The following is a 25,199-nucleotide window of genomic DNA, read 5'->3' as shown; positions in this document are numbered from 1 at the left end:
GCATTCTGGGCCAAGGACCGAGGACCGAGGACCGAGTACCGAGGCTTAGCTAATTAAATTTGTTAGCGCCACTTGGTGCGGGCCACCCCCATTGGCATTAGGGGGGCTGAGCAGGAGTCAAAGGTCAAAGCCAAATGAGATGCAGTGCGACCGAGGGCAGAACATTTTAATTAAAAATTTCCACCAAGCAGCTGGGGGGGATCAAAAGCTACTGCGGCGCTATCACTGATGCGGCGAGTGGCGACCACAAGCTGCAGGACACGTACGGCTCTCCACCCCACCACCCCCCACTCGCCACTGTGCCAAACCATTCACTGGCCAGCAGCAGCAGCAGCAGCAGCAGCAGCAGCAGCAGCAGCAGCAGCAGCATATGCGTCAGATTAGAGTCATGTGTGTCATGTGGCTCATGGGTTCGAAAGTGATGTGTGCACAGCGATAATCCTGCAAATTTTCAACTAATTAAATTGTCAAATATTTTTGTTTGTGCCACCAGGGCAGGGCAGGGAAGGGGCGTGTACACACACACACACGCACACACACGCAGGGATCTCGCGACTAAATTACAGGGCTAATGATGAAAGGAGAGACTGAGGCCCGGTTGCAGGTACAGACAGCTCTGTAGGATATCAATCCTTTCTCTCCTTTCCATCGCCTTTGTGCCGTGCGGTCAGGCCCGAAGCGAAGAAGCTCGAGTCGGTCGAGGAGGTCGAGCGAAAAAGGAGTAAAGCAGTTAGGGAGTGAGAGGCGGCCATAAAACCCTCAGCCCATGCCACATCGCGAAAATTCTGCTTTATTTATGCACTTTGCATTGTGTGGCCAGAACAAACGGCAATTGAGCCCTGGTCTGGTTTGGTTTTTGGTCCGTATTCGGCACCGGAATCGGACTCGAGGTTCGGTCTTGGGTTTTGGTCTGCGTTTGTGTTGCAGTTTATGGCGGGGCAACTACACACGGAGAACGGCAACCCTTTCCATTTCTTTTGCTGTTCTGCTTTCATTGGAAACTGTTCAGTGCTTCTGATTGCCCTGCCCGCTGTCCGCCCAGCCCCCACCCCCTGACTGCCTGTCCGGGGCTGTCGTCCTGGTGCGCCCTTTTTGCAACTTGTCAGTCATTCGAACAAAACTAATTTGCATGTCATTCCCTTAGCACTCTCGAAATTCGCGCACGAAATCCACTCCACCGAGGGCCCAGCGAAAAGTAACCCGAAAAAGGATTCGATGTGGGAGCGTACTATTGGGCCGGCTCTCGGCCCGACAATTCGCTGAAATAAATACTATTTACAGAGCACTTTGCCACTAGGTCCACCTGCGGCCGGAATGGGCACAAGGCAGTAGACCAAGGGCCGAGCAGAGCCCCTCAAGAACACTTTTTGGGGCCCGTTTTGGTGTGGATCGCTTTATATTTATTCTTAAGATCTGTGCGTTAAGGCAACAACACGCGTAATTTTGATTTTGATTTTCTTTTTCAACAAACACTGTGGGGGGAGGGAACTGCCACCGCCCGACCGGGGAGACCATAGCTCCTCAGACGGCATCGCCGTCGCCATCCTGATGCTGCTGCTCGTTTGGCAACATCTTCTCATAGCTGTCCATCTGCTCCGCAATGTGGCCCAGTCGTTCCTGAACCTGAAACATTACACTGTGGAGAGGATCCAGGGCCACTGCTGCTGATCCTTCCCCTGCCATCGGCTGTTGTGTGTCCTCCAAGCCAACAATTTCATTGGCATTGCCGTTCACCGGAGGCTCCACTTCCTCCTGTTCCTCGGGTGCCTCGAGATCTTCGTTCCCATCCACATCGCGGACAATTTCGGCAGCATCTTCGTTAGCGTTGAGTCCGTGGGGTTCGGGTAGCACAGGTTCCTGGTCTACTGCGACTTCGGCTGGCACTCGGCCAGCATGAACGTTGTGTCCGTCTCGGTTTGCGGGGCCGGCGGCTGCTTGCAGGATCTGGCCACGGAGCTCCCTTAAGGCGAATCGACGGCGATTAACGTAACGCAGCAAGAGTCGGAAACTGTTAAAAATATGACGATGTCTGGGTCGACGCACTGGATTTCCGAACAGCACATCCATGACGTCTGCAATCTGCTGTCGAGCGGGTCCATCACCCGCTCCAATTTGGCGACGCATCTGTGGCGGTACCTGTGCGCCATTGCCAACAATGTAGGGGCCATCGCCCGCTTGGCCCTGTCCGAGGACAGCCATTGCGCGCAAGGCCTCACCGCGGCCCAGGCCGCCCCTGACGACCCGAAAGGCGATATTCATATGCCTGGCGGCACGAGGGCGCAGCCAAAAGCCCCCATCAGGCGGCGCCACCTCATTGTGGTTCAACTGATGGACTCCGGCCTGGCCCAGTCCTTGCCCCGGCAGCTCGCCATCGCCGCCTCCGATGCGAGCAGCCAACTGAGCGCGAGGTATCGCCGGCAATATGTTCTGCAGATTAAAGTGCATCCGATCACCGGCTCCCTGCAAGTGCATTGGATGGAATATGTGGCGTGGCGGTGGCGGTCTCACAAGCGGTGGCAAGGTAAACGGACCAACGGTCCGCCGCTGACGGTTCATCATGGTATTTGTACACTCATTGAGCTCCCGCGAGGCGCTGGGCAGCTGTCCGCGCCGGTCAAGATTCAAACTGGCAGCAAATTCGGCGATAGTTTTGTCTCTTTGCTGCTGGTGGGATCGCATGGCTAAACGAGAGCTGCAAGAAAGGGAATCGACAAATATATGAATATAAAAATGCATAAATAAAAATGTTTTGAGCAGAAGCGTCTCAGCGTTGGCTGTGACTATGCTTCCCCTTGTTGCTCTTATTATTAAACAATTATGAAAAAAACACAAAGCGATTGGAGTAGGTAGATACACGCCAGTCGTTAGGCACGACTTGAACTTTCTTTTAGCTGCGAAACCTTTCAATTGGTTTCTTTAACAACAAAAGAGAAGTACAAAAAGAAAAGGCGATTTGTATCGCGGAATTTCTAATTTGAGTTCTACTTTACAGTCACAGAACTATGTTTTGATGACAACAACTGGACGGCCAGCATTGTGATATTTAATACGGAGTATTTTTCTGTTTGAGGGGGCAGGAAACTGGGAACATCTTTTTTTTGCTTGCTCTTTTTCTTGACCCATCCGTGAAGTGGCATATCACCTGGGCTTGGCTTTGGGGTTGCCATGGCTAGGACACGGTTGGCAAAAGGCATTAATGTGCACGGACAGGACATGTTCATAAAAGCAGCAGCAGGAGGGCAGAAGGGCAGGAGGGCAGGCGGCAGGGCCATTCGAGACAGCCGAGTGTGCGAGTGGCCAACACAAATCATATTACAAAACTTTACACGCTTAAAAGCGCATGTAATTGGCTTTTGAAATGGACGCGGAGCCCCTTCCCACACCTGCCACACCCGCCCACCGCCACCCAGCAAAAGGTTAACACGTTCTGGGCTCAGGTCTGTCGCCTTACCCCTTCGGACAATGGCCAGAGCTCTGATCCTGGGATGCTAATAACAATAAGTGTCGATGTCCCTTGCCTCCCGCTGTCTGTTCTCCCGGTGTCTGTGAAATATGAGCAGCACCCTCGACTGGACCCACAAGCACAAGGACACAACGTTGGACAACCCTCAATTTTTTACACATTTTTTGCTCAGCTCCTTTATTTATTTTTTTGCCCTTCGTGTCGCTTCTTTTTTTGCACCTCACTTGGGGCTTATTTTTGTTAAAAAGCTATTCAGGGCCAAGTAAAACATTCCAGAAATGTGCGCAGGAAAATCCCATGGAGAAAATGAAAGAGATAAAGAAGCATATTGAAAGGGGATTGAGAGCAGATTGGACCAAGAGCTAATAATGTAGAATAATACGAGAAATCCGCATCGAAAATGGTTTATAAATAGCCAAAGAAGACCTAGAAATATAGGGGAACTCAAGGCAAGGAAACTCCCATCAGCAACACAAATTATTTGAACTAGAAATTTAATGAAGAGACAAAAAGGAAAACCCACATTGGAGTTCGCATTGGTACTAAAATAACCTTCTGCATACCCAAAGAGTTTCAAAAGGCACTCGAAATACTTTTAGCGGTGATCAACGAGACCTAATTTCGATTTGTTACTGTGATAGTTTTTGCCTTTTCTTCAATCAAAGATATTACGAGTTTTTGGCAATAGTTTCTATGAGCTTCCATCATTCTTCCCATCAAATCAGTCGTCATTCAAAGTAGGTTTTTGGTTGAACTTTTTGTTTTTTGCCGCCCAACAACAACAATTTAGCATTTCCTACCCCTATTATTATTGGTGCCACTGTTGTATTGTTGTTGTTGCTATCGTTTGGTGTTGGCGTTGCTATATCCTTGAAACTTTTTGCTCGGTGCTGCCAGGCATGTGCTCGTTGTAGCTAGTGACGTATATTTAACATGCCGCACCGCAACTCCGAACCACCGACACCCATCATAACCCACACACACACACACACACACACACACACAAGCTCCAGCTGGTAGCCTCAGCTATCAGCTCCAGTCTAGCACCTCCACCTCCACCTCCAGCTGTAGCTTCAAACCCCATCGCAGCTCCAGCGCGCGGCTGCCAAAAAAAGCATGCTACGATTTTTGAGTGTTGGCATGTTTGCTGTCAGAAAATTGTCAGAGTTGTATGCAACATTGCCTGTGGAAGCAGTGGGAGGGGAGGGGCAGCAACTGCCCCTACTGTTGGCTGTTTCGGGTGTTGGCTGTTTGCTGGTTGTAGCTGTTGGTTGGTTGTATCGTGTAGCTATTGCTATTGCTATTGCTATTGCTATTGCTATTGCTATTGCTATCGCATGCCAGTGAGCTAGATTTTTCATTAGGCTTGATGATTGGAAAAATTGACAGCCGCTTTTCAAAAGCGATAACTTTATAGCCATGCATGTAGCTGCGTGTGTGTGTGCTCCACAAATGCAACGCCAAATGTTTGGCCAGACAATTGACGAAAATCTATAACAGCAACAATGTACATACATATGTACATACACACATGCATGTGTGTGTGTGCGTGTGTCCGCTAATGCACACGGCAATAAACTTTAACATGCCAATGCATTTCGAGAGGCGATTCCAAAATGGAAGTAAATCAAAGATGATGATGATGACGATTCTGCTGGCTCACAGGGGAGGGAGGGAGGTCCCTGGGCGCTGCAGCAGCAATAGCAATAAACTTTAATGGGGCAGCCATGTGTACGTACTCGTATAAGCAAAGCGATAAAGTTGACTCTGATGTTTGGTCTATCGATTGGCATAAGCTTTTGTGGCATCACCGTTGAAAATATCGATGTGCCTGCAACGGTTCGGAGTGGCCGAGCATGCTCCTTATCCACTGCTGAAACTCTTGCAGAAGTCATTACCCTTTCGAGCTGTGTTTAAAATATTTCAAAATACCAAGAAATTGAATAATTTTCCTTTTGGAGATTTCTTTCCCACCGTATCTTTTGTGGCATATGAGACACATTTTTTGCGCACAGTTGCGCCATTCCACCAGCATTCCCCCAATCACATTGCGTATCTGCTGTCTCATTAAGAGCGCCAGCACTTTTGCGGCTAATTAAAAAGCGAAAGAGCACACAAAGAAAGGGCTTGAAGCTGCTTTTATGTTTATGTTTATGTTTAATACTCGGCATATGACACTTTGTGGTTGCAAGACAGACAGACAGGCGCTTCCTGTCATCATCAGTTGATTGTCGTGAGGGCGCAGAGGGGGCGGTCCTGAGGAGGTTGTCAGTCCGTGTGTGAGAAGAGACAGAATCTTATGAACTCTGTGTAATTAGTTTGGGCTTACAAATATACTGCAAAAATGTCACAGAGTCGAGAGTGGGGTGCCATGCCCCGGTGGCGAAGGTTTTTGAGATCCCTCTGAAACTGCTGCTGCACCAAATGCTTTGTTTTGTGGAAGCTTTTTGCAAATAAAATTAGAAATTCAAAATCTAATAAGTGCCAAAATGATCCATTTTGGTATCCTTAAGTCCTGGCCCTGGCCTTGACACACATTGCCCCGAGTAAATGGCTGCCCGAGCCCACACTGGCGGATACACACAGATACAGCACTCGTATCTAGGACCCTCACATTTGGTGCTCGTAACCGTTTTCGTTCTGTTGGGTTTTTGTTACCCCGCGATCTCTCGCGTCGAGTCGAGTCGAGTCGAGTCGCGAGAGGTTATTGTTTGATATCTAAAACGCGCCGGGGGGTCGTGCACGAAAATAAATAAAAACCAAACGAAAAAGCCAGAAGGAGCGACGAGTACATTCATCATAAGTGCGCTCTGCCAGCCCTGCATATGGCCGATAATGTTATATGCCTCCCCCCATACCCCACTCCAGGGCAGTCCTTCCGGAGTTCTCTAGTCCCATCCCCGTTTGAAGTGGTTGGTTGGGCTGGTACGATTTGGGTTTGGATTTGGATTTGTGATTTCAATGCCACTCAACTGGCCGCTGGGAAAATCGCCTTAAAAAGTCCATTTCGATGGTTCAACCGAAAGCGAAAGGCAGCCCAACCCCTGCCCAACATACATACTTGTGTATGTATATGTATCCGTATCTGTATCTACATGGAGATACACTTACATATGTACATGCTTGGCTGGGTGGGGGAGCTGCGGAAAGGAAGGGGAAGGTCGAGCCATTGGCCATGCCGTGGGGTGGCTTTTTCATTATCATTTGCCGCTGCACATAAATTATTTATTGTTAGCGATTTTCCCAAAAAGATAACACACACACACACACACACACTCGCTGTCTTCTAGCAGGAGTCAGTACTAAGGAATGGGTTGGAGAGGAGGATGGCCCAGAAGCCGGGCGGGGAGGGTCGAACATCGGGCAGAGAGATCGACACTGAAACATTTCTCTTCCTCTATGTGTAATCCTCCTGCTCATCTTCATTGTGTTACGCTCTCTCTCTCTCTCTCCCTCCCTCTCCCTCCCTCTATCCCTCTCTATACACACTCTCTTCCCAAATCGCTGGCCGGATGTAAATAAATATTTATAAGTTTGTTGCCTTTGCCGCATTATGCGAGACATACAACGTAATCAACATAATATTAATATGAATTCTGTTCACTCGAGTAAATAGCCCAAGGGCAGGCCAAAATATTTCCACATATAGAGCGGGGCGTGAATAAGGAAAAGCGGAAGAGCGGAAGTACGGAAGGGGCGAAGCGGGTATGCATATGAATAATGCTATATGAAGCTGACGTGAATCCCAGAGTACAGAAAACCACACGCAAAAAAATCAGTCTGTTTTGTGCCCCCACAAAAGGGAAACAAGACTCAAAGTTAGACCCATAAAAAATGGTTTTCAATTCAACATACAAAATAAATTAAGACAGTTCACAAGCCCCCGATTCATTCTATTAACTCTATTCAATTCATTCACTCTTGAGAAGGTGAAAGGCATTTTTTAGAGCAACTTCAATACTTTCCATTAGCTGTATTTGTTGCACTTCTGCCATCCAGATTATAGCTGGAAGTCACTCTCCATTCACTCATTCCTTACATCCATTTACAATCTTCCAATTGAAATTTATTTAGTTTTTACTTCATCCCCAATGCTTATATTTCTTTAAAGTACATTTCATTCAATTCTTCCCTGGTACTATGTACTTCAATAATTTTCATCATCATCCATTTGTCTCATTTATTAACCATCACTCCCAACCACCCTCCCCCGCCCGTTGAAACCTTTCCCCTGCACCAATTTACATGTTTGACCTTTGGACTAACAAGTTGCAAATTTGTTTTCATTCACTTCCCAGTCCCAGCAACCCGCGAAACGTACTCGAAAAAAAGAAGAGAAAACCAAAATGATTTCTCCACTGGCTCTGGGTGCTGGGTGGGAGTCCAAAAATTGGTAACGTGGGACGTGGCATTACAAAAAGTGCCTACCGTGACCGCCAAACAACGCCACTACATTAGCAGCTGCATCTGGGGTTACAAAAAAAGAAACACCCGCATGAAGAGCAATGGCAGGAGCCAGCAGCCCCACTAGAACCAAGTGCCGCAACCCTTCCGTCTGTCCAGGCAAACAATGCCAAATAATTGGACTTTATGCAGAAGCAATACGCAAATTCTCACCCTCTCTCTCTCTCTCTCTCTCTATCTCGCTCTCGCTCGAATGGGTGTGCCGGGTGTATCCCTATCTCTGTCTAGCCACAAGAGCGGAAGTTAACTTGCGTGCCAGGCCCCCCACTCAACCCACTCGACCCACTCGAATGGCCCCACCAGCGCACTCGATCCGCCTCACGGATTGCTGTTGCTGGCGGCTTGGCTCGTTCGGTTGCGGTTCAAATTTAATATTCACTCGCGCAAATAATCCACACAGACCCCAACAGACACACAGACAGTCGGACACACACACACACGCACACAAAATGGCGCTGCTAAGCTGACAAAAGGGGGGCTTGGGGTTGCTGGTGGCTGGTGGCTGGTTGCTGCTGGCTGGTTGCTGGTGGAGTACGGCCAACTGCAAACTGCAACTGCAAGTGAAGTGTTGTCTGTGGCTAGCCAGGAGCTCGGAATTCAGGATTCCATATCAAATGTGTGGATTGTCCATGAGCGAGATGCCAACAGGACAATTGAGAGAGCGAGAGCAAGAGAGTTGGGGAGATGGACGTGGCTAGATTATTTATCATTTGCCTGCGGAGATTTCGTTTACACAAAAGCCCCTTAAGCAGCCGCCAACAATGAGGAAGTGCATTACACTTGATTTGGCTTTAACTTGAAGCGGAAAAAAAATCGACAGTACAAATTAGTGGAAAGCTTATTCAAATTGTGTGTGATTCTGTTTTGAGTTGTCTTACTTTTTCCCAGTATTTGAGGGCCAAGAACTAGCTAGCAAAAGTGCGAAAACTGTTAGGAAATATCTTCGAGATAAATAGAGAAAATACAGTTGAGATATGGAACTATATCAGGGCTAACAATTGTGGGGTAAGAAAACATTCCAGGCTGAGGAAAATCCCATTTATGCCCGTAGGTTCAGTTCTGCATTTAACATCCAGTTAAAGCTAACGAAAAGTGTGGAAAATCGAATGGAAATTCTTTGTAAAAACTCCAGAATATACCTTAATCAATCTTGAATTTAGTCCGAAAGCAATCTGTGCCTCTCTTCCCATCCAACCAATTAGGGAGTCCAAGCGCACATTTGTAGCGAATGCATATTACGCATACGCCACATGTGACACTTGATAGAAAGCCAGAGAGTGTGAGAGTTGGAGGAGGAATGGAACAGGTAGAACATTTGACCATTAGTTGGCCCTAATTAGCCGCAAATTGGTGGCTCCGAGACCGAGGAGTATCTCGGTTCAATGACCAGGATGCCCCGTGCCAAGTCGGGTCGCTGCGCTGGGCCAAGCTGAAAAGTGGTCAGGACGTGTTAGGCCAACAATTAGGGAAAAGGTTTGACTGTAATTTGGTTTGATTTGCCAACTGAGTGACCGAATCCAAAGCCAGAGCCGGTGACTGGTGACTGGTGACCGGAGACCACTGCTCCTGCTGCAGTTTCTCTTGGCCAAAAGTTGTGTGCCCTCCCATCCCCCATCCCCCATCCTCCTGCCTGCCCTGCCCTGCTGCAGCTCCTGCCAAATGCAACTCCAGCAAAACGGAGCAGCCCCACTCCTCCACCAATCTGCCACTGCCACCGCCTGCAATAAAATGCCTTCATGTCACTGTCGCGACTCTTTGTTGTTGGCCTGTTGTTAGTGTTTGCTTCGTTTCACTCGTTTCGCTCGTTTGCTGTTGTTGCTTTTGCTGGTGTCGCTGATGCCTCTCGTACAACTGTCCAAGTGACAGCTGCCGCCGTGACTGTCAGTTCAGCCACCTCCCCGAACGAGCAGCAACAAAAAAAACGACGTACAAGAAAGCCAGCGGTGAGTGTTGCAACGCGTAGATACCCACGAAAAAGATTCACACTCAAAGGAAGCGAATGGGAAATATAAGTTAAATATATTACAAAGTCTAGGCACATCCCTGGAGCAAGAGTAGATGCTATCCCTTATCCTTTATATATCCCATGTCCAACCTTCGACACATTACAAAGCGGCACACAAATCCGAATACCCTTGTGGTTCCCCTTGAGTAGCGTCTCTACCAAAAGGAAAAACAACACAATGGCAAAAAGAAAACCTCCATCGTGGCTCAACCTCCAACTCGATCTGTTGTCCACCCCCCCTCCACGCTCACTCTCTCCCTCTCTCTCTCTCTTTCTCTCTCTGCAGCAATGCGCAATCAGTTGCAACGCAATTTGATTTTGTCGCTTCATGGCTCATGCACCACGGCTGCCCCCCACATGCTACAACTCTGCCACACCCTCACACCTCAAGCCCATCCCCACTGGTCGTACACTGCACTCCACGGCCATTCCACTCCACCTCTCTTGGCCGCCATAAAGTGCACATGTCGCTTCATGTTCACAGTGACATTCATTCGCCGTCGAAGCGCTTTCTTTTCCACAGCCATAAAAACTTTCTGGCCCTGCATCCTGTCTGCTGTCCCTCTCCCCACTCTCTCCCATCCTTTCTCTCTGTCTGTTTTTGGGTTGTCTGGCCGCTGCAATTGTTTCACCTTTGATAGCCCCAAAACCTCCCTCCAATGCCCCCGACCCAACCCCCATCCATGGGCATTTTTTGGCCATTTATTTGACGGCTTCAAGTTGCCGACGTTGCTGCGGTTGCAAAAGTGCATTAGCCGCTGCCTGTCATTCATCGGATCAAGTGCTTTACATATGTGGCACGCAAGCCGCTGGCGCAGGGGGAAGGACACGCAGCGGTTTGGGGGGAGGAAAGGATTGGATTGTTGTTGTTGTTGTTGTGCGGTGGCCGTAGGCAGCAGTTTTGGTGTGGAAGCTAAACTAAAAAATGAATACGACAATAACTCACTTCGTTTTTTGGTAAATAAACCTCTCCGAGTGCGCTCTCAGGGATGGATTTTAAGCGGATAATTGTGTAATAATTCCAATGAAGTAAACGAACAGCTCCGACTAGTCTCTGACACATTTTCCAATGGTAGCAAGATGTGAAAATAGTTTTGTGCATAATTTTGAATCATTAGACGAAAATCTAAGCCAAGAGATATCTGAGGCCATAAGGGCCAGCAAGCAGACTCCTCCCTCGCAACCCACTCAAGTGGCTCACATCTGTGGCACTTACAATTTGCATGGGTACCAATGATGGGGAAATCATCTGGCGCAGAATTCAAAGCGATCGCGCTCTAATATTATTTCATATTTATTTTTACTCACGTGTGTGCTAATTTACTCTCGATGAACGGCTTGCAGTTTGTGTAGAGATTGCAGGAATATTGAATAAGGTTCAATCGAAAAGAGACTTTCTCTAGCTTTAATAACTTTGAAATGGGTTTGTGAATTTCTAAAAGGATCTATGAACTATTTCTCAATTCTACAACGATGCAAAGTATTTGTCAGTTATGAACAAGCAATGAAAAGTGTTCCGCACAGCTTACCCATACAGTATATGGCTGATGAGTGGGTAGAAAATGGCAAAATCAAATATTTAAAGGGTATTTTGTATTGTCTCGATCCTACTCATTTTTTGCTGAGTTCTGTGTGTCTCGCGAAACTATTTGGCGGCTTGTTTTCCCCATTTTTTGGCTGCAGGGAAACCTTTGCGGAATGCAACAATTTATTTTTAACGTCTGAAACGTTAGCTCCCAGCTCCCACTGGCGATGGGTTTTCTCTTTCCTTTCCTTTCCCTTTTTTGTTTCGTTTTTGGTTTTGTTGTACATAATTGTTGTTGTTGGTTTTTAGCACTCAATTGATTTTTGCATTGTTCTTATTGTTGTTGCGTTATGGCTTTCCCGTCTGTCACTCTGTCTGTTTGCCTCGGGACAGTCAGTCGCTCCACGCGGGAGCTCCCCCGCTACGTACTTCCTGCAGATATTGTGGCATTTTTTTCGCGCTACAGTCTCTGGTGTGGTCTGGTCTGTAGCCACCTTCATCCCCCACCCCCGCGCTCTGTCGCCTTCTCTTGGCGCATCGGTTGTGAAATACCCGAAGCATTGCGGTCGCCATATTGCGTTTGCATACACGCCCACATGCCAAACACAGCAAAAGCGGCAGCAGCAGCACAGACACTCACGCAGCTACAGGCTATACACACACACACACACACACACATAGCACACACACACCCACACACATATGTAGAAGGCCATTGACAAGAGCGTATTGATGGCCATGTTTCATGCGCCGTTGTCAGCCAAATTTAATGCGCGCCGCAAATATGCAATGCCACCCCCCCAGGCCAACCAACCCCGCTCCTCCCACTCCTCCCACTCCAACCACCACTGCCCCATTGTCACTCTGCCTCAGTGGGGCTGGTGTGTGTGTGGGTATCCCCCCTACGTTCCATCTGCAGGGGCAGACAACAAGCGCGACTTTTCATTTGGTCATTTAATAAAATGCAGCAATGCCGCCGCCACCAGCCGCCAGCCGCCAGCCACCATGTGGACACAGAGGGGGGGGGAAGGGGTGCGCACTTGCAACCTCTGCTCCCCTTCGCTTTCTGCTTTATTACAACGCTGGGGCAGCGAAATTGTTGTTGGATTTATGGCGGCATTACATGACATGATTAATGGGCTCCAATAGCAGCAAAGAACATTGGCCCAAGCGGCCACAAGGGGTATGGCTAGAGGCAGTCAGCGTGGCAGGGACAGAGGCCCGTTCTCTACGAGAAGCCAGGACAATGGACATGCCAACAAATGCTGACCAGAAGGCGGACTTAGAACGCAGCAGCTCCAACCCAAAGCATCCCGTGCAGCATCATCATTATGGCCATCATCGCCATTAGCATCGGGATCGGGCACCCAAAATCAGGCATCAAAGCAGCGCCCCGCTGCAACTGGAAACCTGCAAACTGAAGGAGAGAGATGTTTGAAAAGAGTTGACCCGAGGGCAGGCGTGGGTTAATGGGAAACGCTGAACACACGGGCCACGTCATTGGGCTTAGAACACTGATTGAAGAAGTCTTTTATTAGAATGGAAGCCCTCGCAGCTGAGGCACACAAAAGAGGTTCGAACTAAGCTCAAATTTCAATCAAATCAAGTCCAATAATTACACACAAAATTGGACAATTGATTGCAGCGGCCAATACGCCATTTAAACTGCAATAAATTTGCACATTTCCAGTCCCTGGCGACTTGTGTTTTCTATGCTTCGAAGTGAACATTTTCGGGCAGACACTCATCGTATTTTCGCTATGCAAATGCCTTCCAATTAGTTCAAACTGAAGAGACAAACTCCTGCTGCAACTCCTCTCTCAAAAAAAGAAAGAAAACAAACTCTCTCACAAATATGACACAGTCTGGCAGGGCTCTTGGCTGCTGTCCTCCAGCCAGTGCACTGCAGTGCTGGCAGCCAATCAACCTCCTCGAACTGAGAAATCGAACTGGGAAATTGGGAACAGGGGACTCAGAGACTGGGAGACTCCCCGGAGCGGTGCAAATTCCCCAATTACCTCGTTCCGCCTTCTCCTGTCTCCTGTCTCCTGCCTCTGTCGTTCGCCCGCTTTCGATTCGTTTATTCTGTTGATCCATCAAATTAAAAATGTAATGCTTCAACATTTAAACACGACGAGTGCACCCTAATGCAGTGCCAGAGGTGGCACTGTGGCCTCTGGAATCTGGAGTCTGGAATCTGGAATCTGGGGATCAGGTGGCATGCTGCTAATAAGTGCAATCAGTGATGATTCCCCGCTCCTCCCACCACACTGCAGCTCCTTCCTGCAGCTTGCCTTTTGTCTCCCTCTCCCTCTCTCTGGGTTTTTTATTCTGGTTTTATTTTGGCATTCGTCTAATGAACTACCCGGAGCAGGGGGGTGGGTAGGGAGGGGAGCAGCAGTCAGGAGCAGTCAGGAGCAGTCAGGAGCCAGCAGCCCGTCCGACGCTCAAGTGGCATCAACGTTGTCATGATTTCTGCTTGTTAACATGACTACCGGAGTAGGACGGTCCCTATAGACGATGGACTGCTACCCCAGCCCACCACTCCCACCGCACCCACCGCACCCCCCGCTCTGCCCACTTGCTCATTGGGTTTTCGGTTTTGCTATCTTTCGAATTTCTGAATTCTGAAAATTTAACTCTTAACGTGGCTCGGAGCTCTTTTTTGGGAACGGAATGTGTCGACTGTCGACACGGGGGCGGGAAAGAGGAGGGAGGAGGGAGGAGGGAGGAGATGTGGAGACGAAGACCCAAACCAAAGGCTGCCATAATTCCTCGTCGACATGTCAACAGTGTGCTCCCTGGCCCCGGTATCAGCAAGAGGAACAGCAGGGCAAACAGTTACAGTTTTCATGGATGGAGCGGGACAGGCCCCCCCATGACAGACAGTTGCCGGGAGGGAGGGGTGGAGGGACGGATGGACCGACGTGTTAGTTCATTTTGATTGCTAATTGGTTTGTTAAACAATGGCGTCGGGTGGGGTGGGGTGGGGTGCGGTGGGTTTTAACGAATTGCCCAAAAATTCAACGAGACGAGAAGCTGAATTTTGTGGCAAAGGATGCCTCCTTCGATGGGATGGGATGGGATGGGATGGGTTGGGGTATATTTACACGTAATTCCAACTAGGATTTCGCTGTTCAGAGAGGGTTGCTCCAGTTGCTAATGAAGCCTCAGCTGAGTAATCATTTAAGCCCATCCTACGCCCCAATATTATCTGGCATTTATAGTACCAAATCGGAGGCTACTCCCATCCGAATCGTTGTCTCCACTTTGGCTCCGAAAGTGTGTTGTCAACCCTCGCTTTGAGTGCTGTTTGCATTCATCTCTAGTTAAGTAACTCCCAGGAGCTAGCTGTTGACTTTGACAGACCGCAACCCAGATTTCTCATGCCCCAATCCGAGCCGAGTCCCAAAAACCATGCCTCAGAGCATGCGGCATGCGTCTCGTAAATCTTGCTACAAATTTGGCACCGTGCGGGGCTGCAGAAGGAGGAGCATAGAGTTGGATGCATTCAATTAAGTGCAAGGCCGTTTGGGTTCGCGTTTTTACAGTTTAATTGTTTTGTTCTAGATGCGAGTGCGAATGCGAATGCCGAGTGGAGCTCTGACTGTGGCTGTGGCTGTGGATGCGGTGGCCACGGTTATGGATATGGATATGGCTTGCAGGTAAAGTCCCCCGGCCAGGGCCCTGTTGCAACAAGTGGGGCAGGCGACCGCATAATCCACAGCAACCACAAAGGCCACACCACCACCACGAGCAAGCAGCAACCAACACACGGGGCTCAAACACCGATGCGCATTAATAAATTTCTCTGCTGCAAAAAGCGGCCAAGCAGCAGCGCGAAATATTGAAAAACCGATCTCTACACAATTGTCCATAAAGTGGACAGTAGAACTCCGCCACTGTCCCCGCATTTATTACCAACTTTTTTTGCTTTCTGCTTTCTGCTTTTTGCGTTTTTGTTGCTGTTGCTGTGGCTGTTGCTGTTGTGTGGTTGTTGGCATATCGGCATTGTTTTTGCTGTGTTGCGACCACAGTCGGGATTAAAGCGGACAGTTGAGCGGACAGTTGAGCGGTCACGGGGCTCGGGGGCTCGGGGGCTCCCATTCGCTTATTGTGACAAAGCGGCTAACAAAAGCAAACAGCAAACAGCAGCCGACAGCCGACAGCAACAGCAACAGCAACAGGGCCAACAATGACTCAACTCGTTGATATTGACAACTTTTTAATCACTTAATAAATTCAATAAAATTAAATGCGGTTAAGCGTCAACCAGGACAACGGATAGCCCCCAACTCAGAGGCGAACCCTTTTACCTTTCCCTTGCCCACCATCCAGCCATCCAACCTTCCATCCTTCCATCGTTCATCCATCATCAGTCTCGTTACAGTCAATCAAGCGTTTGACAAAAGTACTCCAAAAGCTGACACCGAACAAAAGACTCGGAAAAAGGATTCGACAGGTGCCAGGCTGGCTCTCTCCCCTAAGCCCCATCAAAGCGATTTCAAATATTTATTTGATCCGGAGTAGTCCCCCAAGTGTTGTCCAATGAATGCTGCAAGCTTGACAGGAAAGGGTCCAGTCAAACTGTTTTGTAGGGCATTTATTGGTGCGTCTTAGAGCTGCGCTCCAGGGCGATCGGACTCCCTTTGAAGGACATTTAATTAGCGTGAATTATGTTGTTCGCAGAAATGTTAATTCAACAAATTAAGTGGACAGTACAGGCAGCGCCAGGCACACTCTGCAACACAAAGTTGTGTGCAAATTAAACATGAAAGTTGAGTGCAGTTAGCACTCACCTCTTTTATTGTACACAAATAATAGTATACGTAATTACACTTTGTGCAGCTTACATTAAAAGCAGCACTTTCCACCAAGAGAACTGCGCTTTTCAGAGAAATAACTTTTCAAAATTAACAATGCATCAACACAGTTAAAAATCGCAGAACAAAAATACAAAATTCAATTAAGTGTGGAAATATTTTAAGTACAGATGGCACAAAGCCTGTTGCATGGTGCTCCATCGATGTGGTAGCTCGTTTTATTATTTGGGGTACATTGGAGCCTCCTTTTCTGGAGGGAGAATTAGTTGGGGATTTAGTTGAGGAAATCTCAGCTAGTGGGGATTATGTCGCACCAATAGCTAATTGGCTGGTGCTCTTTCCCCGAGCTAATTTCATTTGGTTTCTGCTTTTATTCTCCTCCAATTCCTGCCATTTTAAGAGCATTAGAAGAGCATTTGCCCGCCGCCGTGTGGCTGACGGGGGGCAGAGACCAGGAGGAAGTCTGGCCGACAGACCTAACAACGGCTAACCGCGAAAGCCCCCAAAGAAGCAGAAGGCAGGGACTGGCAGGGGTGGCAGGGATGTGTGCTGGTCCACCCAGTGGGGCACACACAGACACACATACACACCCACCTTGCAGCCATCTTTTGTGCGGAGCGCACGGGTGGACGAGGGGGGGAGCGTGACAACTAACATTGGCATTTAAAATGTAATGCTTAAAGGGCCACTAAAGTTTGCTCAGACAATTGACTTTGGTCGCGTGACGTTTTAGATTTTGCGGACAGCACTTCAATCGCTAACGTCCCATCCCCCCAGCGCAGCCCTTTTTCCACAGACCACCTGCATGGGACAACCTTTTGGCCACATGCAATCAGCGTTACCAACGCATTTCATTAGCGCCTAATTGGAAAAAATCACCAAAAAAGCCAAAAACAAGAACCAGAGAAGAAAGAGGAAACAGAGCGGGCAGGCCAACTGTGGCAAGAGAAGCATTTGATACCCTAGCAGATCCATTGATGCTCTAAAATCTCTTCTGGTTCATTTATTGTACGGCCGCAGTTGCTTCAATTACATCTACACTTTAGGTGTCTTCAATCTATATGAAGTGCTCTACAAAGCTTTAGTTTTTAGCATATTTTTATAAATGTATCAAAAGGTCTTCAAATAAATCGTTCATCATCTGCATTTGATTGTTCTTAGACATTTCTTTACGCAGCGGAGTATCCTCCAACGATTGGAGCTTCAATGTCAGCGTTACAATTTACGGACAGCGATTCCTTTTTTTGATTAACAACAAATTGAGCAACCATTGCCGCTGCTCCAGCTATACTTTTCCGCATTATGGCTGCAAAAATTCAAAATTATGTCACACTATAAACTAAGAAACAAGTTTCTTACATTTAGATACATTTGACGCTATTATTTTAATAGAAAACAATTTATGGAACTCCCAAGCGTCCAGGCAAAGCCGGAATACCCTCCCGTCAGGGTATATTCCCATAGAAGAACAAAAAAGAAACTGAGAATCGAAAGCGCCGCTCATTTCGTTTGTAATTTGTTCGCGGAAATTGGAGGGACGGCCAGATTGGTGGGGCGGTACGAGTACCAGTATTGGGCCGCAGTAGGGGGGATTGCTCCATTGAGTTCTTTCACCTCTCTCTGTGCCGTAGCACCCACAAACACAACACACGCACACACACGCACATACACATTGCTCTTTGTAATTTCTGGCCAACCATTTTCCATTTGCATTGGCCATTTTTATATTTTCGGCTCATTTCGCTTCTCTCCACTGCTCCACCTCCTACTCTCCTGCTTCGTCTCAGTCTCCACCGCCCCATCTCCTTCTCCTCCGACTGATTTTAATGCCCTGACATTAACAAAGAGGAGTGGTACTATGATCGCAGCGCGGCGAATGAAGCCGATCATACCCTTTAAAATGTAAGAACTTTTTTGTACTTTCAAAAATGTTGCAAATGAAGTCCATGCATTTTCGCTTATAAAATTTAGGCAGTCTTATGGAACATTTATTTATTTAGCGGATACAAATATTAGACTATTGAAAATCACATTAATCAATAACTGACACTAATATTTATCTCTTATACAAAAAAAACCACCCACTGCCTTCACTGTCTTGTGATTCTTTGACGAATCGTATGAATATATCTCATATATTTCATATGCAAAATACCGCGAAAAAGGGTATCCACAGACTGAGTTTTTAAAACAGAATTTTGTATGTTTTTGTTGTGTTTTTTTGGCTTTGTTTCGTTGCGTTTTCGATTCGTTTTCGTTGCGCGCGGCGCGGTTTTGTTTATCTGTGCATCTGTATCGAGTATCTGTGTGCGTATTGGATCGTAGATGTGTGTGTGCGTGTGCCGGCGTAGGCATTTTTTGGCTTTGGCCCGTTGCATGCCCCAAACCGCCAACAATCACACAGTCAACCTCAGTCGATGGCAACAACAGCAGCAGCAGCAGCAGCAGCAGCAGCAGAGAGCAAATGAAGCAACAAACAGCAAGAACAACAAATAGTCAAATAGTTTTCCACGCGCCGCATTTCACAAAAGAGGCGCCACACCACCTCCACCTCCTTACCTCCTCACCTTCCCGATTTCCCCGCTACATCGACCAAAACAACAACAAAATGTAAAGAAAAACAGCGACGAAATCAAGAGAGAGCCCCCAGCCACCAGCCGAAAAACAACAACAAAACAACCAACTCGGGGCCGGGGCAAAAACATGAAGAAAAGTGTAAAACACATTGTGAAAATGTAAATTTTCCATTGATTAAATGCGAAAATGCAAGTGCCAAAGGAATGGCGGGGTGGGGTGCGGTTGGGTGGGAGGCGGCATGCAAAAAGTGGGACTCAATTGTATTTTTTTGGTATCATTATGGGTGCCAACTATTCGCCCCAACCGAAAATATTCGACATTTTTACCAGTTCAATTGCACATTTTGATTCGATGCAGCAGGCGCCGGAGTCCTTACATTCCTGTTCCTATTGAGTGGGGGGGACAGTCCTTCAAAGAGGACAGCCGTCCAATTGAGAACTGTTCTTGTCCTCCCATGCGAACAGCGAGCGCACTCTTCTATCTGCTATCATTATTCGCCAACAAGCTTAAGTTTCTTGTCTTATTTTAACTTGATTTCCTCGGGAAAGTGTGCACTAAGTAGAGAGTTCTCGTCCTCGTTAGTATCCAGAGGCTGTGTTCTTTCCATTGCTTCGTTTCCTTTCACGATGAAACTTCTTACATATTTATTTACACATGAACATAACTACGCTACTTTCCGAATTTGAGAAAGAGTTCCGTAGCTAGCCTTAGAATTCTTTTAAAACTCCTTGCCCACTGGGTAAATGCCATTGAGGAGGACCTCACCAAATGCGAAACCCCAAATGCGAAAAGCCTGTCACCAAATTGAGTGTCAAAATTGCAGTTTTGTGGGTTGCCTTGACCAATCGAAGTGAAGGTCAGCCCTGGCCATGTGTCCAAGCGGCCTTGAGGAGACAACTCAACCATTCTTTGGCCAACACCTTGGCCAGCGATCCCCTAATGAGGCGTGCAAGATGCCGATGCCGTTGCCTGGCACTCGACTGTGCGGTTAATGGCCCCGACAAATCGCACTGCGGTTGGGCCGCCATGGAGTCCGTGTGGCACTGTTGGTGCCGATGTGGACATGCGAAACGTTGGACCAAAATTGAGTTGAGTTCTGGGCTGGGCCAATTAATGCGACAATTGTCGAAAAGTACGTGAGTACTCGCATCGTCACACGCTGCGACGGCCGTGTACCACTGCCCATAATCACTAATAATCCGCATTAATTGCCATCAATTTGGTTTCTGGCTACGTCCTGCGGTTACCCGGATGACCTTCGACGCACATAGGGAGTGGAGGACCACCAGCCGAAGAGGTTCCCTGTCACGGCAGTTAGGCAAACTCTAACGCTGCTGCTGCTGCTGCTGCTGCTGCTGCCGGCTTATCTGCTCTCTGCCGGACAGCACGTTGTATTTTTGGACAGATTACCAAATCGATTCGCTTAACAAAGATCTCTCGGGGAACGTGCCTGGGGGGCAATTCACTTTTGGAGTTTCCCCCAAACCACAACAGTAGGGCTTGCTATCAATAAGTAGCGGACACTCAATAGATAAGTCCCGCTGAAGTGATCTTTCGATCAGAGGTATTCCCACCAACGTAGGTGCCGTCAGCAAGTAGTTCCACTCAGTAATTTAATTGTGGAAATTCTCAATTTGTGGCCAATTCTTTACCACAGTAAATCACCTTTTCTAGCGTATTTTTCCGATGTCTGCGTTCGTCTGCGATAAGCTGATTCCTTGTGTGCTAATGGGAAAGGGTAATGAAGAATAAATTAAGTACGTATATGGATATGGAAAATAAAATATAAAGAATGACAAAAATAGAAACAAAATGTTAGATTTATGCTTGTTTCAAGACTTTTTCGAAGATAAATATTGTATTTAACAACTGAAAATGTTTTTAAGCGGAATAATAAACCAAATAGAGGAAATATCGAATGGGCATGTTGAATATCATCAGGAAGTAGTGTTAATGAAGACAATTCCCTGGATAAAATATATAAAAATGCTTTTGCTAATACAAATGCTAGAAGTAATACTGAAAAACAAGAATTATAAATTATATTAGGACATTTCTCTAATGGAACAGAATTTTCAAATGAAAATATTCATGTTCCATTTTCATGCGCGTCGAATCATTTAGAAATATTACACATTGACAATACAGAAGCCACATAAAGATACAACCTTGCAACATATTATTTGCTTCACTCCGAAAATTCGGATATCAATCAATTGATTGAGAAAGTATCGCTGAAATATTTGAGAACAATTCCTGAAAAGTAATTAAGGAAAAACTCAGCCAAATGTTTTGTTGTTGTAAATAATTTTTGTGTGTGATTTTTGTTTTTGTTTTTGTTTTTTTATTTGGTTTTGGGGGAAATTCGTTTGTGTTAGATTTTTTTCTCTCGCTAAAACTTAATGCTAGACAAAAAAATTCTGTTCACTTACATCACTAGATAAACTTAAGAACTATCCAATAGCTAAATTCGAATTATCCACAAAAAAAAATATATGTTTCCTCAAAAAAAAAAAGTTCTATATCTATGTACAATATTTTTGTGGTGGCTAGGAGGGGTAGGGGCAGGGGCAGGGGCGGGAGTGTATAAAGTGAAAATGAGAAATAATTCACAAATCATAAATCTTTCTTGGGATGAGTCGTTAAGAATTGAACTAAAGTTTTCCTTTCTCTATCGCTAAGTTACTTTTTATCGTTCTTTGCATTTGTTCGGCTTTGGGTTTTGGTTTTCGTTAGGTCTGCGTTTTGCGTTTTGCTTTTGCTTTTGTTTTTGCTTTTCAACAGGGTTTTCGCTAAAGATCTTGCCGCTGGAAGATCTCGGGGAAATTCTTTGCTCTCTTGTTGTTCTTGGTTGTGCAACACCAGTCTGCCAGTCGGTTGGTTTCACGAACTCGGCCTACGATTTTATGAATCGAGCATAAAACTACGTCGGAGCTCGATGCGCCAACTTTCCTCTGTGTGTTGTCTGTGATCCTGGTTCTGGTTCTGGTTTCTGGTTTCTGGCTTCTGTTTTCTGGGTTCCGCTTCCTCCTCCGTTTGCCCGCCGGAGGCCTGCCGTTGACTGCTGTGGGCGTGGTCTAACTTACATCACTATATCACAATTTTGTTTGCTTGCCGCTCTGCGCTGCTTCTCCTCTCCTCTCCTCTCCCATCCACTCCCCTGTTCACTGCACTCCAGTCCACTCCGCTCCAGTCACATGTTCGTATCACTTTTGTCGTGGATCCTGAGAGGGATCCACCTTCCTGCCTCCACCACTTAGTAGGGCCTCCACACGGTCTTCTGCTGGACAGCGGAATTCTTCAGCTTGGTGGCCGCCGGCAGCGTGGTCTCCGGCGATGTCTGTCGGGTGGTGGCAGCCGCCGCCGCGCTCTCGTGGAAGAGGGGCTTGAGGGCGGAGGGCGCCTTGAGGTCGCAGCGCATGCGGAGGGGCACGGAGATGTGCTGGGCGAGCGGAGAGCTGCGGCTGGAGTCGATGGACTTGTCCAGGTCGTACTCGGACTTCACCACATCGATCTGCTCGTCATCGGAGTCGGCATCGGAGGCGGACTGCTCGTGGATGGAGCTCGTCTCGATGGAGGTGTTCAGCTTGAGGAGCACGTGCTGCTGAGTGGGCGAGGAGCTGGAGGGGCGCGACGAGGCCGGACTGATGTGGCTGATGCCGCTGGCGTCTCCGCCGTGGTGCAGGACAGCCGCTGCCGCATTGCGCGCGCGCAGACCCGCGGCGGCGGCAAAGTTGTACGGATGGAAGGCGTGAGGTGTGGACTTGGCATGGTGCTGCTGCTGCTGCTGGGCGGCTGCCGCGGCGGCGGCGGCTACATGGTTGAACGGGAACTGGGGCATGGCGTAGGCTGCGGCCGGAGCGGCTCCTGGCGGCGAGGGCATCATGGCAGCCGGTTGGCCAGCGGCCGTTGGTGCCCCGGACGGAGGCGGCGTCATCTGCGACACATGATGGTAGTCGGCGGGTCCCGCAGCACTGGCGCCGCCAGCCACTCCACTGGAGGCCGCGTCCCTGGCGCTGGGCGACACAATGCTGGAGCTGCTCGAGGGCGAGGCCTTGGACAGGGCCGGATGGTGCACGGCTGCCTGGGCGGCGGCCTGGTGGCGGAAGTAGTCCGCATAGCCGTAGGTCATGTAGGCGGCATCCAGCCAGGCGGGGTTCAGCATGAAGGGGTTAAAGGCGCCGGGATGTGGATAGCCATAGCCTGGAAAGAGCAGAAAGCAAAACCAAAAGTCAGTAAAGAAAACACAAAGCAAAAAGTAAAGTTTGTAAAAATTTCCAACGGGAAGCGGCAGGATGGGAAGGATATTGTTTGGTGGCAGATCTCAGCAGAGATGAAATGAACTCAAAACAAATCCCAAAGGATCTTCGTAATTGAATTAGAAACTGCTTTTGCAACCAAATGAAAGGAAGGTGTAGGTGTGGGTGTGGGAACTGGATTGGATTGGATTGGATTGAACTGAAAACGTAATGGAAACTAAAAAACTCACTTTGCTTACTTCTTGGCTCCCGCGGCCCGTCGACCGTCACCTTGATGGCCTTGCTGTAGCTGGCTATCTGCACTGGATATGTGGCGATTGTGATGGTCAGCGTGAAGGACTTGCCCCGACCGGAGCGTCCCACGAAGCGCAGATCATTGAACTTGGCCACCTGGTTCTTCATCGTGGTGGTGCAGTTGCGCAGCTCCCCGCAGTAGTTCTCATCGTTGCCGCACTTGATCGACACCAGTGTGCCGTCGGGCACGTCGTCCAGGGCGATCACCTTGAAGGCACCCGGCAGCGACTTGTTGGAGCGCCAGTGGTTGGGCAGGGCGCTGCACAGGATCGAGGGCGAGCCGGTCTGGGCCAGCTCGCCGTGGTACTCCTGCAGCATCTCGTGTAGGCTGGCGAACATGTCCGTCATGGAGCTGGGCATTTTGGCGGAGTTGCCGCTGTTGTTCGCCGTGCTATTGGCCGTGCTGCTGCTGCTGCTGTTGGCGGTGGTGTTGGCGGTGGCACTGATGTCGGGCGTGGAGCTGCCGGTGCTGGTGCTGCTGCTGGCCGAGTGGGTGCTGGTGTTGGCCAGCGATGTGCTCTGTGCCATCGAGGAGGAGCCGCTCGAGCCGGAGTTGACCACAGCCGCTGCTGCGGCCGCTGCGGCTGCCGCTGCCAGCACTTGTGTGTGTGCCACAGCGGTGCTGTTGGCCACCATTGTGGGACCATTCGGTAGATGCATCTTATCTCTCGGTTGTTTCTCCAACAAAAAAAAAACTCTGCTCCTGCTGCCGCTGCTGCTGCTGCTGCGGTTGTAATCCAATGTTGTAATCCTTGTGTCTTGTTTTGTTTTGTTGTTTTGTTGTGTTGGTTGTGTTCGTTGTACGGTACTTTGCACTGCACTTTCTTGCGAGCTGGCAATGTTGCCCGCTCTCGCAAAACCGTTTTTCACTGGCAAAAAAAGTTTCGTCGTGTTTGGCTTTGGGGTTTTGATATTTGCTTAATGCTGCATTTAAGGAAATTGTTGTCTCAAGGCAAAAACTAAGACGCGACGGAGTGTGTGGTGTGTTGTGTGTGTGTATAAACTCTCGAACCTCTTTCGCTCGATTCTCTTTTTCTCAAGACTGTCTCTCTGGGGCGTTCTCGACACGGTAAAGTCGCTGAGTGAACTGATTCTCTGCTGCGATCGTTGCCAGTATTTAAAGTGGAATGCGCTTGTCGCCGTTGGCAGCGCTGCCCTCTGCCACGCAGCTCGCTCTCGCCCTCTCCTTCGCTCTCTTCCTACCTATCGCACCCTCTCGCTTGCACCACGTCCGCTCCGCGCCGGCCTGCCTGTCTGACCTGCTCTTTCGCACATGCTGGCATTGTCCTGGCCCGTGTGGTTTGGTTGGTTCGCTCGCTTACCTATACACACAGCAACACGCTGGCCCACAGACACACGCACGCACACAGCCGCGCTCGGACTAAGGGTGCAGGGAGCGGCGGCAGTCTGCAGACAAAAGGGGCAGGTATCAAGCAACCACCATTGCCGCAACAACAACCACAGTAAAAATTTTCCCATTTTTCCATTGCGGTATACAACTCGCGCACACACACACACACACACTCACACAGCTGCACACACACCACAGCAGAGGAAGGAGATGTCTGAGGCGAGTTGTTGCTGTTGCTGTTGCCGTTGCTGCCACTGCCACTGCCTCTGCCTCTGCTGCCGACGCTGCCACTGCCGCTTGTTACTTGTGGCCAGGGGCGCGCGGCCAAATAAAAAAATGAAAAAGGCAAAGCAACAACCACACTGGAAGCAAAATAAAAATCTGCAAGAGAGGGTGTACGAGCGAGAGAGAGAAAGGAAAATGCGCTCTTTCTCTCAC

The 25,199-nt window shown here is 48.4% G+C and overlaps 2 protein-coding genes across 4 annotated transcripts; both read right to left on the bottom strand.

Moving 5' to 3' along the window:
- Window positions 1–1,480: 1,480 nt before the first annotated feature.
- On the bottom strand, window positions 1,481–11,321 carry LOC117902803. The gene is made up of 2 exons (XM_034814428.1): window positions 11,241–11,321; window positions 1,481–2,692 (listed from the first exon to the last, which is right to left on the bottom strand). Exon 2 carries the CDS (start codon window positions 2,677–2,679, stop codon window positions 1,522–1,524), a length of 1,158 nt encoding a protein of 385 aa, XP_034670319.1. The 5' UTR covers window positions 2,680–2,692; window positions 11,241–11,321; the 3' UTR covers window positions 1,481–1,521.
- Window positions 9,546–24,487, bottom strand: LOC117902788 (segmentation protein Runt). 3 transcript variants are annotated; one of them, XM_034814397.1, is made up of 4 exons: window positions 23,347–24,487; window positions 22,097–23,060; window positions 18,366–18,368; window positions 9,546–9,562 (listed from the first exon to the last, which is right to left on the bottom strand). In XM_034814397.1, the coding sequence occupies exons 1-2, from the start codon at window positions 24,068–24,070 to the stop codon at window positions 22,114–22,116; spliced, it is 1,671 nt and encodes a 556-aa protein (XP_034670288.1). In that variant the 5' UTR covers window positions 24,071–24,487; the 3' UTR covers window positions 9,546–9,562; window positions 18,366–18,368; window positions 22,097–22,113. The 3 variants fall into 3 exon arrangements, with proteins under 3 accessions (XP_034670288.1, XP_034670298.1, XP_034670307.1); XM_034814407.1 differs by lacking the exons at window positions 9,546–9,562; window positions 18,366–18,368 and having other exon boundaries at window positions 21,707–23,060; window positions 23,347–24,168; window positions 24,215–24,487; XM_034814416.1 differs by lacking the exons at window positions 9,546–9,562; window positions 18,366–18,368 and having other exon boundaries at window positions 21,707–23,060; window positions 23,356–24,487.
- Between the last annotated feature and the right edge of the window lie 712 nt (window positions 24,488–25,199).

Source organism: Drosophila subobscura, chromosome A (genome assembly GCF_008121235.1).
Source record: "Drosophila subobscura isolate 14011-0131.10 chromosome A, UCBerk_Dsub_1.0, whole genome shotgun sequence".
Lineage (NCBI taxonomy): Eukaryota > Metazoa > Arthropoda > Insecta > Diptera > Drosophilidae > Drosophila > Drosophila subobscura.
Note: the sequence above shows the minus strand (reverse complement) of the source record. Positions and strands in the feature narration are given on the sequence as shown.